The 18,119-nt window shown below is 29.1% G+C and overlaps 2 protein-coding genes across 2 annotated transcripts in view; one reads left to right on the top strand and one right to left on the bottom strand.

Annotated features, from left to right (window-relative positions):
• The window catches only part of LOC126733989 (arrestin homolog), a 212,904-nt gene that overhangs the window by 190,374 nt on the left and 4,411 nt on the right, over positions 1 to 18,119 (top strand). The window contains exon 11 of the mRNA XM_050437496.1: positions 13,346 to 13,628. Within this exon, the coding sequence (XP_050293453.1) occupies positions 13,346 to 13,628 (283 nt within the window). The remainder of the gene's footprint in view (positions 1 to 13,345; positions 13,629 to 18,119) is intronic.
• LOC126733991 (14 kDa phosphohistidine phosphatase-like) overlaps positions 1 to 18,119 on the bottom strand; it is a 169,798-nt gene that overhangs the window by 132,959 nt on the left and 18,720 nt on the right. The window lies entirely within an intron of this gene.

Here is an 18,119-nt window from a genome sequence, read left to right on the forward strand (position 1 = left end):
ACTTTCAAAAGTTTTCAACTTTCCAGGATTTATTACTACACTTTGCCGTTTCCAAGTTCGCCGAGTTTTAAATTCTTTTAATTTTCTAGGTCTGAGTTGGATGTAAGTCAAATAAAACTTCAAGCCTTTTAAATTTCTTCTAATACCAAGGTTTCAGCTTATTTTGGGCCTTGTTTAGGGCGGCACAATAGTTAGACGAATATAATTATCAACAAAAAAAATATGAAAAAAATTAAAAATTTTAAAATCTGTTTAGATTTCTCTAATATACAAGTGACGAAGTAAAAGCGTAATTAAAAATTTATATATTTTTTAAAATTGAAAGTATCAATAGTAGCTAACGAAAAACGACAAAAGGCTGGTATAAAAAAATTCAATTACTTCTACAATAGGAGGGTTTTTTAAAAAATAACACAACCCTTAAAATCTCAATACAACAGTCAAGTTCCAGAAGCTTTTTAATTTAATTTTTCTAATTTCTTAAAACATAATGAAAATATATAATTTATCAAAAAATGCCATAAAGCATCCAAAAAAGCAAAACCATATGCTCTTTTCAACCCTTTTAAAAAACTGTTGTATACCTTTTAAAAAAATATTTTTTTTTGGCATTTAAGGATTCGAATTGAAAAAATTAAAAATAAGAATAATATCTACGTGACACCTGACCGCCTTTTTCTTCATTTATTTACCGTCAGTTTCATTGTTTGACCCTCTAATCTTAAACAGAATAAAATTTCAAGTAATTATAAATAAATTTTTAAACACTCATTTATTTCCGGCTAAAAAAATACAAAGTTTATAAGAAAAAGAAAAATGAATTAAACTCATATAAAAAAACAACAAATATGTACAAAAAAGCATTCCCAAAAGATTCTTTTTTTTAAACCCTAATAAACGGATATATTAAGTACATATGTATGATTCATTCAATCAATATTAAAGCCTTCAAATGATTTTGAAACTACAGCTTCCATCTCCTTCATTAGGCATTAATTTTCTTCAATTTCTATCAGTGTTAGTAGTGATACTGATACAGCTCTTATCGTAATCTTCTATAATGGTTGTAGAAGTCGAGTTCTGGATTTTTGTTGACGGTACTCTCTCAACACTAAAATTATTAATAATAATATTTTAGCAAATTTCTTAAGAGAAAAAAATAATTAATATTATCCTATTAAATTTACCGTGAATTCTTGATTCCAAGGTATGGAAATAATTTTATATTGCGATTTATGTATGACAGCATTGATGCTCTGTTCGTTGTCAAGCAATTTCGGGTTTTAGTGTAAATATTACCATATGAGCTAAAAGTTCCTTGCATTGCTGCTGAACTAGTTGGCAGGCATAGCTTCTGCTATATATCGGAATAGCATTTTTGGACATATTTGCTTCCAATATGTTTAGGGTAGAATATTAAGGTTTTTCTCACAATCTTGCACAACCTGTAATATTCAAAAACCTATTGCTTGTGTACTCAACAATATTTTCAAGGAGTTTACTTTCGGAGTTGGTCGAACATAAATTGAATTGTTTAATAAGGCAACTAGTTTTGTGCTTGAGTCTTCAGGTCTGAATATAACTATCACATGCAAAGTTATTGTTAGAAGAAGAACGAATGTGTGACGAGATTCTTACTCACTCAGCATTTGAAGGATTAACCTGAGGTTGGTCCAAACAGTTCTCTGCTTATCCTAATTTTCAGTTCTGAAGGGCAAAATATATCTATGATATGACGAATTTAAGTATGATCTGCATAAATATCCTTAAAGAAAAAACAAATCTGCGATGAGAGATCACTATGCAAAAGTAGTTACTCAATATTTTCACGACTTATCAGAATTTAATTAATTAGGATGTAATCCCAGAATTGGTTAATGTTCAAAGATAAACATAAGATAGTTATTCTAAATATATAGCTAAGGAGTGGTATGTTACGCCTTTTATAGTATCTGCTAACAGGTGTTAATAAGGGTGGCAGAGTTAAAGATGGTCTAATTCTTTTAAACAGTTGTATCTAATATGTATTTTATTTAATAGTAGTTCCATTGCAAATATTGCGTTTTGACTACTCTAACTATTGTGAATACTTAGTGTTTCAATTATACTTAAATTCGAACTAGAGGGTTTCGAAATATTAACGTCTTCGTCAGCTACTAATTGTGGTTAAGATACAGTTCAGATGCAGATTTTATCATTTCAGGACAATTTGTATATATGTAATTAAATATTGAACCATCCTAGTTGCAAGATGTGCCAACTTCCTCTCACAAAGCTTACATGCGAAACATTGTAAATTTTCTTAAAAGTATTTGAAAGTAGTATTTATGTTCCTACCCATATTTAATGGTTCTGAATACACCGTCCAGCCAATAAAAACTGACACAATACGATAAAAAACACATATCTACACAGCCAAATAACTGCCTCACACAATCATAATGCACAATTTGTTTGTCTGTTAAACGGTCGTCTTGTGTAAAAACCTCAATAAATGAGCGCAATAAAAGGGTTACTTCATCCAACTGAAAATTTCATACAAACCCTCATTAACAAAGTTAAAAACTGGGGGCAATTACCGTAACCTCCAAGTCTGGCCCTTTAAATATTCCTTTTACCTTTGATAACATAAAAGGTCGCTTTTGATTTTTAATTGCTTATTTGCGCCCTTTTGGTGCTTTTTTTCTTTGGCATTAATTGGTTATATTTTCCTTCTTAATGCGTTCGTAAATAGTTGATTAAAGTTAAAAAGTTGAGCTTTTCACCGTGGAATTTCCCTTTTCTTTTATATTGCGAATAAATTGAGATAATTTAGGGGGGAATAGGAAAAAACACCACAGATAATTCAAAATTCAAATAAGCCAATTTGTGAGATACAACGAGAGTATGAATTTAGACTTTACAGTTGAATTATTTCGGGTGTTGGAAATACAGGGTTTTTGTTAAACATGACATTATCATATTTTTTTTAATTCGTAAAAATGCGGTAGAGTTCAAAAAAATCCTATTTTTAGATATGATAACACATTCAACATATTAAACTATGATGTAAAATCATAAAAAAATATTAGTAAGAAAAATTTTAGTGTTGTGTGAATTAAAGCGCCTTAGATTTATGTGATTTTATTTAAATAATTTGATACACCCCTGTTAATGTCAGTGCTGCTAAAAATACACCAAAAATTTCCACGTGACCATATTAAGCGTATACGGTAATGCAATATATCACGAAAACAACTAGCAAGTATCGTGTGCTTACGTAATATACCGTTTCCATGATAACTGTGCAATTTAAATGGGATCATTTTGTGTCTTTTGGGATATTTAGATGCACGTGGGTGGCACTCGTGAGGATAATTATTAAGTTGTTTCCTGTGGGTTTTCTAAAGGTAAAAGGCGTGGGTAATTCAATTCTTGTACATAATTAGTTTACTACCTAAATTTATTTTTTGCTAAATTAATAAAAAGTTCGGAAAAAGAAATTACAATCACATTTTTTTTTTCCAAATTTAATTTTTTTTCATGAATCAAATCATTAAAAAAAAATAATAATAAAAATTCAGTAATAGGACAAAAATACAAGAATTTTAATATTTTTCGTGATCCCTGTCTTAAATAATAATATTTTGACGACGTTTCGATTTTATGAGAACATCCTCAGAATTTAAATGAATGATTAGAGCTACATTTTTATAGAGCTGTGTTACAATTGTTATCGACCAGATAAAAAATTGACAAAATAGAGAAAATGAAACAGAAGTGAAAATCTTTTAGCAATATTCTATACAAGACAAATACGTTTAAAAAAAACATGATAAAAAAGGCAAAGAAAAAAGTGTAAAATCTGGAACAAAATCATGATAATTTTTTTTTTTTAATTAAAAAAAAAGAATAATGTTGGAACTTATGGGCGCAATCGTCTTTCATTAAGTTAAAAAATTAATTTTTTTCGTTTAGATCATGACCTAAATGATTAGAAACAAATTTAATAAAGCAACAAAAATACAATACTTTGAAGTTCTCATCCTGTGGTATCAAAGGCTTTATTAAAATCACAATTGAAATGATATTTATTTACACTTTGTTACTAAAAAAAACTATACATGAAAATTGTGTGTATTAAAGATATTTTTATATGTATTAACTTGCTTTTTAAATTTTTATATGCAGTTTATAATTTCAAATGTCGACGCGAGTTTATGTCATTTAACTGCTAAAACTGCTATGTCACAATAATAATTTCATCGCTAGTTTCTATAAAATTGCTAACTTTATAAGCTTCTTTGGTTCTATCATTTTAAGCATCTATTGGTTAAGTGGTAACTGTTTATATGATTTTTTAAAAAAATCACTTTACCGTTTTTATTTGTTACTAAGTTCGGCTGTATTTTTTTTTGCTTGTAATTTTTTTTTCACAATTATTCACCTGCTTCTAAATATTTAAATGCAATTGACGTTCTATCATACAATTATAATATTTTTGGTGATTTTTTTCATATATAATTAAATTTTTTTTTATTAATAATTAATATTATATATAATATTAATATTATTAATATTATATATAATAATATTATATATTAATAATTACTTCTAAAAAAATAATAATATTTTAGTAATACGACTAAAATACAATATTTTTGTAAAAATACGTGAAAATACGAAAATACGTGCTTTTAGTTTGTATTCAGTTTTTCTGCGTCACTGAATTTAAGTCGAACTAAATATCCATAGATGATCAACTTATATTGTGTCGATGTTTCGATTTCTATGAGAACTTCTTCTCTTCTAGAATCTTCAGGGCTCTAAAAAGAATTTAAATAAAAATATAATTTGGGCTACATAACATAAATATATGTATTTTGTAGATTGTTATTCTTTAAGCAATGCTCACATATAAGACAAATTATATGCATTTGAAAAAAAACATGAAAATAAATACTTAATAAACTGGTTTAGTATCTGTGTAAAATCTCGAACAAAATCATGATAAATCACCATTTTTAATTTAAAAAAAAAGAAAAATGTTTAAGAAAAGAATTAAATTCATTTAGAACTTTTTATAATATTAAAATTAGAAGTAACCTCAAAAAGCCCACACTTTAGAAGAATAAAGATATATTAAAAATATTATACATATATGTTATATGCGATTATATTGACCTTATGCAGGTTACGATCCCACGGTGTCGCAATAGCAACGACCGCCAGAACTTACTAACTAACTTACTTACTAATTTAAGCACGTTACATGTCCGTTTAATTTTTGAATAAATATAATTTAAAGTAAAAATATTGTTTTTAAAAATATAAAAGTGTTTTTCAAGTTTTAACATATATATTAAGTTTTTTTTTGTTTTTAATTTGTATATAAAGTTTATAATTTCAAATGTCGATGTGAGTTTATATTATTTTACTGCTAAAAGTGATATGTACTTCCATATACTCGTAATTTTTCCATAATTATTCTCATCATTTTTAGAATTAAATAGGAATATATTTAAGATGTGAGCGAAGAATATTAAAAACGATCTTGGAATTTCATTTCTCGAATATCTCATCAAATATTGGAAAATAATTTAGCCTTAATGCATAATTAAATTGGCTACGATTCCTCCATTCTCTAAAAATTTAGCAAAAATTGATTTTTTCTAGGAATGTTGTCAAAATTTTTGTAGACTGTTTAGTAAATACTATATTGAAAATACCGTAATTTATCCAGGAAATATTCCGATTGTTTTTTAAATTAAATAAGAATATTCTAAGGATTTTAGCAAAGAACATTGAAAACGGTTTTGGAATTACATCTTTCGAATATGATGAATGATTTGCTAATTCTATAGAAAAATCTACGTGAAAAATACCATAAATCCCTTATAAATAATCCCATAATTTTTAAAATTAATAGGAATATTCTTAGCAAAGGGCCTTGAAAACGGTTTTGGAATGTAGTTTCTCGAATATTTCATCAAATATTTTAAAATTATTCGGAGTTAATGCATAATTAAATTGGGCACGATTGCCTGATTCTCTTGAAATTTAGAAAATATTTTTTTTTCTAGAAAATTTGTCAAAATTTTTGTAAAGTATACGAAAAATATGACGTGTGAAGTATGATAATTGTTTTATAAATTTTCCTATAATTTTTAAAGCTAAATAGGAATATTCTCGCAATATTAGAAACGAATATTGAAAAAGGTTTTGGAATTTATTTTCTCGAATTTTTTATCAAATGTCAGAATTATCTGAAAGTAATGCACAACTCAATTGGGTACGACTCCCCGATTCTCTTTAAATTTAGATGATTTTTAGCAAAGTTGTTACAATTTTTATGGAATATTGGAATATTGGCAAGGATATTGGAATTTGTTTTCTCGAGATTTTCGATCAAATATTCTAAAATTATTGGGACTTAATGCGTGATCAAATTTGCTACATACAATTCTCTAAAAAATTTGATATATTACGACATGTAATATATTGTAATTCTTATAAAAATATTCCCATAATTTTAAGAATTAAATAGGAATATTCTTAAGATGTTAGCAACTAATATTTAAAACGATAATTATTTTAAATTAATGCATAACTACAAAGGCTACGTTTTCCTTTATTTCCTTAAGATTTTTTTAATAATTAAAAAAAATCAACAATATTTTTGTGGAATATGAGGGAAATACGATGTGGAATAAGACCGTAATTCTTCCATAAGTATTTCCATAATTTTTAGAATTAAATTGGAATATTCTCAGGATGTAAGAAAAGAATATTGAAATCGGTTTTTTATTTTAATTTTCCGAATATTTTATAATTATTTTAAATTAATGCATAACTAAAAAAGCTACGATTTCCTGATTCCTTTAAAATTTTGAAAATTTCCTTAGGAAACTTGCAACTATGTTTATGGAATATATAGAAAATACGACGTTGTTTTCCAGGAATATTTCGCTAATATAAGTTCACCTGTTTTGTATTTCGAGATTCTCCACTAGTTACCTACATTTTAGTGTTTTTTTTCTCAATACTGAATTTTTTAAAAAAACATTTTCTAAAATACAGAAACAAACCCAATGTCTTAAAAAAAATTGTGAGCTCGCCAGATTTTCAACAAAAAAATTAAATGTATTTTTGAAAAACAATCCAGAAAAATGCAATTTTCACTTTGAACATTTTGGTCAAAATAGCACGTAAATTTACAATTTTTTTGTCAACGTTCGTTCAGAGTCTGGCTGTTCCAGGTGTCCCTATAAGAATATTCTGCTTTATTTAACATTAAAAAATAATTTACACAAAAAAAAATCATTAATCAGGAGGTTTACGCACGTTTCTCCTACCTGAATTATCCTTCTGGTTTATTAGAGTTTAAAAGTAATAAAGACGGTAACAAACGGCCGACGTCAAAAACCACAAGGCGTTGTGATTTACATTATTTAAAGCCCAAAAAGTTTCACAAAAGACTCGGGAATACGTAAAACTTTCGGGTTCGAGTCTTAACTTGGGGGGTAGTAAAAAAGAGGGATTTCAAAGGATTTTCCCTTATGGCGAATAAAAACACTAAGTCTTTCGAACAGTTAAATGAAACGGACGATGATTTCTTTAAGAAACCTTTAATAGAAAAAACTATATTTATTATACTTACAGCTAATTTAAAATATAACCATTAAGGTGGAAAATCAAAGGAAAAACTATAAAGGCAAACTTCACAAACACCACCCCATTGCACACACAAATTTTAGATTTTTATTATATTTTCCAAAACCCCCGTCGTTGTAGCTCTTTCCTTTTATGTACGGGCATAAAGGAGTAAAACTTTTAAAACGCTTTTCACTTGCATCGGTTTTTCCATCGTCAACATCGTTAAAAATGCGTATTTGAAACATGCTTTTTAAGGATTACAGTTTCTTTTAATAAAGGAGAGAAACTTTAAGATTTTTTAGCAGATAACGGTACTCTAAAGCAGGTTTATACACCTTAAGTTTCACCGTTTGGGGTCGCTGAATATAGACCGATGTTGGAAAATATTACCAGAAACATAAATTGATGACTCTCGAGGAACTTTCAGGTTATACATCTGCAAATGAAAAGTTTTCAAGGAGATTAAGACAAAAGTTTATTAAGTCAGTATTTGGACGTCACATGGCAATATGGCCCTGGGACATCAAGTTTATAAATATAAGGTTTAAAAAGCTTTTAACCTCAAATGGTTACTGGTAATATTTCCAGGCCAACTTCTAAAATACACAACAACTTTATTGATATTGTCAATGTTATGAAGGCCAGACTTCACTTGGGTATACACTGGTTGGTATATACTGAAAAAAAAATTATTCAAAATTCAACTAAATGGTGCATTTGGCCCATATTTATTTGGGAGAAAATGGTTTATGTTTAAATTGATATAACTTTATTTCGAATAATGAATTTTGCATGATTAACTTAGTTTCATCATTTATTTAACCAATATTTTATTTAGCAAACTATAAAAAGCAAATATTATATTTACATATAAGTTTGATAAATAAATATGCAGTTTATGTAATTGGGAATATCAACCCTATACTTAACCAACAATCACAGGTCTTCTAACTAGCAGATCCCGTCAGTATTGCATAATTTGCATAAGTCGACAAGTGCATAGATCGATCATCAGTATAATCGATTTTTTATTAAATACTCAATCATTTAGTGGAAAAAATGGATAAATTATTAAGTTACATGGTCTAACAATTTGAGCTCAGTGTCTAAAGGTAAGTAAGTAGCTAAAATAATTGTTACTCCGAGATATGCAGGGCAGTTTTTGTTTTCAACGTTTTCAAGTTTTAGTTAATATAACAAACCCTAAATATTCATATTTTTAAAATAAAGACTGTATTTTCTTTACTAAGTACAGTTTTTGATCTAAGATTTATAAGTTTGATTAAATACTTTAATTTTTACATTAAATCAATATTTAGTTTTTTTTTTTAATAATTGAGAAAAATAATTATAATTCTCAATTTTTTTCTTTGATTTTTAAAAGGTACAAGAATATTGTCATTCATAAGTTGCAAGAAAAAAAAATTAAAAATTATTATTGATTTTATTACCATAATCCTAAAAAGTAATAATAAAGTATAATTCCTTTTTTTCGCTACACAATATACAGGGTGCTTTATTTAAGTGTTTTATTCAGGGTGTAATATTTTTAATGATCAAACTTATTTTAAATGACATTCAAATAATTTTAATATTGTAAACCATTTTGGTATTTCAGTCAGAGTTAAAATATACTAAAACTAGTTCTAATTTTCTGTTTGTAGTATTTTAGTATTATTTGTAGTAATTTTCCGTTTGTATATGTGTTTATATATACGCTGCTTTCAGTACAGAAATACAAATAATTCGTACAGGTACAACATAATTAAGGTGTACACCAAGCCCATTCTTATTGAAATAAATATTAAGATCCAAATATGTAACATAAGAATTCCTTGAATAATTTGACTATTTCAGAAATTTTAGAGTTGTGTACATGATTTTGAAAAATACAAAGATTTTGGAAAAAAAAAACTAGAAATTTTACAAAATGCTGTCAAAAACTAGGCAAAATCAAAATTTTATACACATATTCCTCGAATAATTTGACTAAAGATTTATTGCAGAAATTTTGGATTCATGTACAGAATCTTGAGAAAGACAAGAAGTTTGGAGAAAAAAAAACGTAAAAATTAAAAAAAATGCTCATAATTTGAAATCTAGTCAGAATCCAAATGTGAAAAGTTATATACGCATTCCCTGAATAATTTGATTAAAGCCCTATTTCAGGGATTTTGAATATATGTACAGAATATTGAAAAAAACAAGGAAACTCAAAAACTAGTAAATCTGCAAATTTGAAAATATGTACACATATTTCTTGAATAAAGGTCTGGACGTGTAATTCAAGAATTTTACGATTAAATACAGGATTTTTGAAAAAATGGATTTTGAAAGAAAATTATTTTTTTCCTAAAAATTTCTTAAATCGCCAATATTTCAAAAATTAGTCAAAATCCAAATTTGAGATTTTATGCACATATTCCTTGAATAATTTGACCAAAGACCTATTGCAGAAATTTTGGATTCATGTACAGAATTTTGAGAAAAGAATTTTGGATCATTAAGATTTTTTTTTTTTTAATTTCACAAAATGACTATAACTCAAAAACTAGTCAAACTACAAATGTCTACACATACTCTTTGAATAATGGTCTAGACACTTATTTCAGGGATTTTATGATTATGTACAGGATTTTTGAAAACAATGGAAAGAAAAATGTTTTCCAAAAAATTTCTCAAATTGCCAATATTTCAAAAATGTAATTTCAAATTTAAAACTTTATCCCCATATTCCTAGAAAAATTTGACTGGAGACAAATTTCACAAATTTCGAGATTCATCTACAGAATTTTGAGAAAGAAAAATGTATGATGGAAAGAAAAAATCATCAAAATTTTACAAAATGTCCATAACTGATAATCCAATCAAAATTCAAATTTGAAAATGTATACGCATATTCCTTAAATAATTTGACCATACTTGGGTTACCGAACAGATGGAGTGGTCACGTGATCGGTCTGCGCCGGAGGTGTGGCCTAGAGCCTCGTTAGGGTTCATGACTTGGGGTTTTATTTAATTTTATTAGTCGAGCGGCTTTAGATCGTTTTGGTTGAATTTTCTGCTATTCGATTATTTGAATTATCGCAATATTGAAAAGTTGAGATTGTGTTTATTTTTTTGTTAATTTGTTTGTTAACAAATAATGTTTCTTTTTTAAATAAGGAACAAATATATACTTATATTCAATCTATAAATTTAAATCTCATAGGCCTACCAGCGCAGCCCCTAACTTGTTATTCCTTCTTTCATTTTAAAACACATATTAAATAAAAGCTACTTAAGTAATTCTCAAAACCAGATTATGATCATAAAATTATATTTTATAATGGTCGGGTTCATCAGAAAAAAGCGCTTCCTGAGTGCTCGATTGTTGCTCAGGTATGACAATTTTTATTGGTCCTTACTATTATAGGCAAAACTTCCAGCGCTCAGGTAGCGCTCGGTTCTGATGAACCTGGCCAATTACACCCTAAATGTTTGACTTGGCACGATTACTTAAAAGGATTACCTATCCCTTTTCGGTGAACCCCAATATATTAACATAACTTTGCATAACAAAATACTTAAAAGGGATTATTATATCATTACCTGGCACAACCTCAAAATCGGTTTGGACCCATTTTACAGGCGACCGTATTATATTTTAAAAAAAGCTGCTTACAAAGCAAAGCTGTACGGTAAAATAATTTAAAATAAGTAGGCATTATTCTCCTCGTCTAAATCTGCCAAGGTTGCATCGATGGGCGGGCCTATATTTCGCGCACATCATTTACTCTATCTGTTCGGTAATCCGACTATAGAAACGTTTGTCAAAATTGTTAGAAAAACAAAATTTTTGGAAAAACAAGGATTTTAGAAAAAAAAATTATTTTTCTTACATTTTTTTTTAAATGCTCAGAAACTCAAAAACCAGTCATAATTTGACTTTGAAAATTCATACACATACTCCTTGAATAATTTGACTAGATACGTATTTTAGAAAATTGGGATTCATGTACAGGATTTTGGATTTTTTTCTTAAAAGTTTTACAAAAAGCTCATAATTTGAATTCGAAAATTTATACAGGTATTCCTTGATTAATTTTACTATGGAATCATTACAGGAAATATGCACATTGTAAATATTAATAATATAGATAAGAAATCAATAAAAATATTTTTTTTTTTTAACTGAAAATATTACGCAATTACTAGTAGGGGATAAAATAGAGTGAAGATGAATATTTTGAAAATACTGTAGTAAGCTTTTTTTTAATACCTACCTTTAAAAATCAGTAACTATGTCAACCTTAATTATTAAAACTAATTTGAATAAATACACTTTCAGCTAAAAAAATAGTGGATACTAATTAGAACGCCAATTATTCCAATTTATTTTATATAAACTGATGACAATGCTACGCTACCAAGCATAGTAATGACAAGTTAATTCAATGAAATTACACCAACATTTGCCCAAATTAAAAAAAAAATCGTTATAAATGTTTCCATTGTCATTAACAAAATAAACCTTATTAGATATTCAAGTAATATATGTGGTTATAAAATTCATATTTGTCAAAACAATCAAAACCTTGTTTTTTTTTAACAAACATCGGGGTCGTATCCTTATAATGTTCAAATATAAAAACTGTGGTAATAAAAGTCGATTATCAATTATTATATGTTATTTATTGAAGAGATATATTTGTGTTAATTTTTATATACGATTTTGCTTTCAATATCTATATTTATTTAAGAGTATTTTTTAGTTTGGTATAATATTTTTATTAAAGTTTTTGAATTACATTTTTTCCATTTTTGTAATTGTCATGTTTTGTAATATTATTTATCCCTCATCAGATATGTTGTTTACGGAATAATTAATTAGATAAATTATAGAAGGTATTTTTGAACCAACTAAATTTCATAATTAGTTTAACTCATTGAGCAATTTAAGATAACTCAATCAATAATTATAAGCAAAAAAATTTGTTTTAAAGTATCTTAAGGACATTGGACTCAAAGTTGAAATAATGTTCGACTAAATGCCTAATTTAACTAAAAATATGTATATAATTACTTTAAAGAAATGTCGTGTTAGTACAAATTGATAACATCACTATTAAATGAAAATACTATTAATTCAATTATACGGTATTAAATTTTTCACGAATTTAAATCAAACACATATGTACTTATATTTTTCGCCCAAGGAAATTAGCCTTTTTTTAACAAATACCTTGATAGGATTTATTTAAATATACAGGTACTTGTCAAGAAGATATTTATGTCAGTGAACGCAAAATTTAGTTACTTCAAATGGTATTTAAGATTCAAAAAAAAAATTAAAAAAAATTTAGTTAATGCCTAAACTAATTTAGACTACTTAAACTAATTTACACATCATATGAGTGTAATTCCCCAAAAATACTAAACAAAGTTTCCTAAAAAACAACAAATTTACACCCCCTAAAAAAAACTTAATTACTAACAAACGTACACACCCTCGAGAGATCCGTTTGATAAATTAGCAGCCATCAGGTTCCACGAGGGTAATATTTAACTTTTCCCAACTTTCTAGAAGGGTCTAGCAATCCGGCTAGTTCTTAAATATTAACGAAGTAATTTTTTTCCAGATTCAAAAGCTTTTGTCCTTTCTGGAGCCGACAAAATAAACTGCTCCAACGAAAAAATAGACCTTAACGAGCCTTAACATTTATTTCAGACTTTCGTCGTGCAACACGTGGACGTATGCATGTTCAGTAATGGCAAATTTAAAAACGTCGTAGCGATGCTCAGCGACAAAGAGTCATGCCCCATAGGCCCCACAGCCGCTTTAAACAAAACCTACACTCTCCTACCCTTAAACAGTTCAACGAAAAATTGGATAGCACTGGAGGACACTTATAACAGGTCCAATTCTAGCTTAGCTAGCACCGTCAGCTCAGTTACTGGAAATCCCGAGGAGAGAAACGTGTTTGCCATTTACGTTTCTTATTATGTCAAAGGTAAGGATCGACTTAGTTTTATAACAAATTGGATTTAAGAAACGATTCTACGTATGCGCAACAGGATCTGATTCCAAGAAAACAACTCACAGCAACCCAATTAAATGTATACTTCCACATCGTGGAATTAATAGGGCCTATAAAATGTTGTTCTTATGACATTTTAATCTTTGTTGAAAGTTACTTAAACGATAGTATGTTTGATGGTGAACTTATGTCTGGCGGATTTAAGCTATTTAGGTTAGACAGGCATGCTAGGGTAAGCAAGAAATGTAGTGCTGCAGGGGTTCTAATTTTTGTTAACCCTCGCCGTACCTAATATGGGTCTTCGATGACCCGAAACTTAAAAATCCTGAAAAATCTTTTGCTTCCCTGATTTTTTTTCGGTGAGCGTCCATGAATTCTTAAATGTTATCATAACATGCTTGATTTGGTAAAAATTTAAGAAAAAACTAATTTTTTCTGCAAAAAATGATGCATGGGTCATCGACGACTCGGTTTTGGGATAAATAGGTATATGCTAAGACTCCCTTTTTTACAGATCTAAACAAGATAAGTTGCGTATATTTCCAATTTATTGCTTTGTTGTTCAGTTTACTGTCGAACGTTACTGCGAGAGGGTTATTTTATTTTTCAATAATAAATAGTAAAGTGCCATGTGTTCTAAAAATAAAGGTTTATCTGACAAGGAACTCTTGATTGATGCATTCTTCAGATGACGAGTGCGAAACCGAAATACCTTTGGAACAGGCATTTAGTGATTTGTCAGATGCTGAGGACCCCTCGGATGAAGAGCCCGAGATACATGACGGCAATCTTTCATTTCAAGAGTTAGAAGAAGAACAAATACATTTACCTGATCCATTAGAAGATGAAACAGTGAGCAATAAACAGTCGTACGATGTTGATAATCGCACTTGGTATACTGTTGCACATAAAATAGGAAAATCCAGAACATGCAATATCTTGCAAGAAAATAAAGATCTCACAGATAAAAGCAAAGATATAAATTTTATCACTGACTGTTTTAAGCTGTTCTTTTCTAATGATTTATTAGATATTATTATAAAATACACAAACAAAAAAGCTAATGACTTTATAAACACCTATAATGAAAGTCATGAAGGCAAGATGGAATCATGGATTGAGGTAGACACTACAGAATTTCTCGCTTTCCTTGGAATTCTTATTCTTACTGGTAGATTTCCAGAATCAAGAGAAAGTGTACGTAGTTTATGGTCGACAACAAACAATGCATTCACCAGGCCTATTTATCAGGCTACTATGTCCAGAAATAGGTTCACTGACATTTTACGTCACCTTCGTTTCGATGATCTATCTACAAGGGCTGAGAGAAAAAAGGAGAATAAACTTGCTCCGATTCGTGTGATCACTGATATATTTGCTGAGAATTGCAGTAAATCTTACAATTCTCCAGCTTTTGGAACTATTTATGAGCAATTGGTAACTTTCCGGGGTCGTTGCTCATTCAAAGTTTACATACCAAATAACCGGGCAAATATGGTATAAAAGTATGGGCCCTTTGTGATGCTGAAAATTTTTATTGCTGCAATTTTGAAGTGTATTTAGGAAAAATAAATGGAATAGTAGAAAAGAATCAAGGACCTCGAGTTGTTAAAACTTTAGCAAGCCACTGGTATTGTGGTGGACGAAATATAACCACTGATAATTTTTTCACCGACATCACTTTAGCAGATCTTTTGTCCCAGAATCTAACAATTATGAGGACGGTCCGCAAAACTCGCGAAGACCTGCCAAAGTGCCTACTGGATATTCGCGAAAAAGCAACGTATTCTTCACAGTTTCTTTTCACACGAAATCTTACTTTAGTGTCCTACGTTACGAAACCCAAAAAAATTGTGGTACTGCTATCCTCAATGCATCATCAAGATGACATCGCGGGAGAGGATTTGAAATTTAAACCTGATATAATACCCTCCTATAATGAGACAAAAAGTGGCGTCGATTGCTTGGATAAAATTGTACGTGAGTACTCTTCCAAAAGGTGCACAAGAAGATGGCCTCTACGTTTATTTTTTTATTGGCTTGATGTCGCTTCATATAATGCCTTTGTCATCTGGATTACAAAAAAACCCAGACTGGAAAAGTTCTAATGGTAACTTGAAAATAAGAAGGAAACTTTTTAGAAGAACTGGGTAACATGTTGACCCATGATAATATTGTTCGGCGAGCAGAAAAAATTCATGAGGATGGCAGAGGGTTTTCCGCAGCTACATGTAAAGGTATTGAAACTACGGGAGTTCCAGTAAAAAAGAAGCAGTCCAATCCCCACGCGGGCGCAAAAAAAGTAGAATGTTTTCAGTGCCGGGGAAATGATAACTAATATTCCACAAAATGTGACAAGTGTCAAAAATTTGTTTAACCCACACACTCAGAAATTAAAATTTTTAAAACAGTAGTATGCTCCTATTGTTTAAAAGACGAGGATGGAGAATAAGGACTAATGTGATTTTTTAGACAAATAAAAGTAAATATTTAGTTTGTTATTCTTTTTCGTAAGTTTTTTGGCTATATGTATATAGAATAAAAAGTTTTAGTTGTTTATTTTTGTAATAAACGTAAAGCAAAATATAGAAGCATCGTTTATTATGATTCCCATATTTTCTCAAATAAAAATTTCCAAAAAAAAGGGTCAATTTTGACCCGTTGTGGGATCCAAAAAAATATTATTATTTTGGGGCGGCTAGGGTTAATAATAAGTTGTCCACCCACATTGTCTCTATAATGGAGGATGGTGTTGAGCAGGTCTATGTCCTGTGCCAAGTTGTTAACTATAAATTTATTGTTGATGGTTTTTCTTTTCTTATAGCCTTATAATCGTGTGATATAAGAATAAAGATTCTTGGCCCTACATAAGAAATATGACAAATTATAAAATCCACCTTAGTCAAAAATATATGTTCTCTCGTGACAGACCTAGGCGGCGGGGTAGAATCTTATAAATGTTGTTATTCTCCGTAAAATTAAGGGTGCTCTTTAGGTAAAGTTCTCTTACTGTGAGAGCACCACTTTCCAAAAACAAATTAACTGTTGGGTATCTCTTTCGTTTTTTATTTATTATTTTTAGTATAAACAAACAGATTTGATAAGATTGTACTGCACGCACTACCCCAAATTCGTATACCATAATTTAGAATGGATTTAACCAGAGCCTGATAGACCACTCCCAACAACTCATGAGGCATAAGTTCGCGTAGTTGCTAAAATTTACAAATTGTTTTCCGTCCACAGTTTAATTAATGTGATATGCTTTTAGCTAGATTTTGTACTTCTGACAATGATTTTGGTTTTAATAGAATTACAATATCATCAATGTAACAAATTGTTATTACCAGAACAATTCATTTCAGGTAAAATTCTTATAAGGCTGGTCTTCTTCTAAGTGTATAGATCCTGGTAAAAACTTTGAATTTAATTTGTTGTCAGTCTGATATAATTGATCCGTTCTCGTTTTTCATATTTATTGTTCTTGGTTTTCCCTTCGATGATTTTGTTCACAGTACTTTCATAACTTTGTTGTATTTTATTTTTTCTTTGATCTGACCGGTCTTGTACTCTCGAATATCCTGTTGGTTTTTTTTTCTTATATATCTTCATCAGTACCTTTTCTGCATTTTTTTCTTTCTTCTAAAAATTCTACTGTTTCTTTCTTTATCTTGTTGCTTCTTAATCCTTTGTTGACTGTGGCACGCCACATTCAACCGCACCTATCTCTCCAACGAGGTTATTAATTTTTACTTGTTGCGTATGATTCAAAGAGTGCTAACTCAGTACCTCGTACATCACCCATAACTCGACATCACCCAGTATTTTCAAGAGAATGTGATGTGCCACAGGGTCAAAGGCTCTTGCGAGATCAATAAAAATGCCTAAAGCCGTATAGTCTTCATTAAAACTATTTAATATTCGCTCTGTAAATTATTGAATTGCATCCTCAGTACTAATTTTATACAATGAACACCAAATTGATAATCTGACGATATAATTTTCCAAATGTAATTCGAATTTAATTTTAATCAAGTAATTTATTCAGGGTACTCGTTATGGGTCGATAGTCTTCAACGCACTGACTATCCAAGACCAGACCCAAATATGGGAGTTATTATGAAGTTTTTAGAATATTTGGGTAAATGCCTGATTTTAGTATTAGATTTATAATGTCTACTAAGGCTATATTGTCTTTAATTGTCAATACAGAACTACTATCGTTTGCATGCTTTTGAGAGAATTTATTTGCAATATTAACTAATTTACCGTGAGTAGGCTTATTAAAGACGTATTTATTTTTAGGTGTTTTTTTAATAAGGTTTTTCCCGATATTACAGTAATAATCCAGAAATTTTCGAGATATTTTGTGTTTTTCGGTTACTTCCTTACCATTTTCAATTATAGATTCTATAATTACATTTTTATTTACAGTTTCGTTCGCTGCCTCCCTGATTGCTTCCC

This window comes from Anthonomus grandis, chromosome 3, assembly GCF_022605725.1.
Source record: "Anthonomus grandis grandis chromosome 3, icAntGran1.3, whole genome shotgun sequence".
In the NCBI taxonomy this organism is placed as follows: Eukaryota; Metazoa; Arthropoda; class Insecta; order Coleoptera; family Curculionidae; genus Anthonomus; species Anthonomus grandis.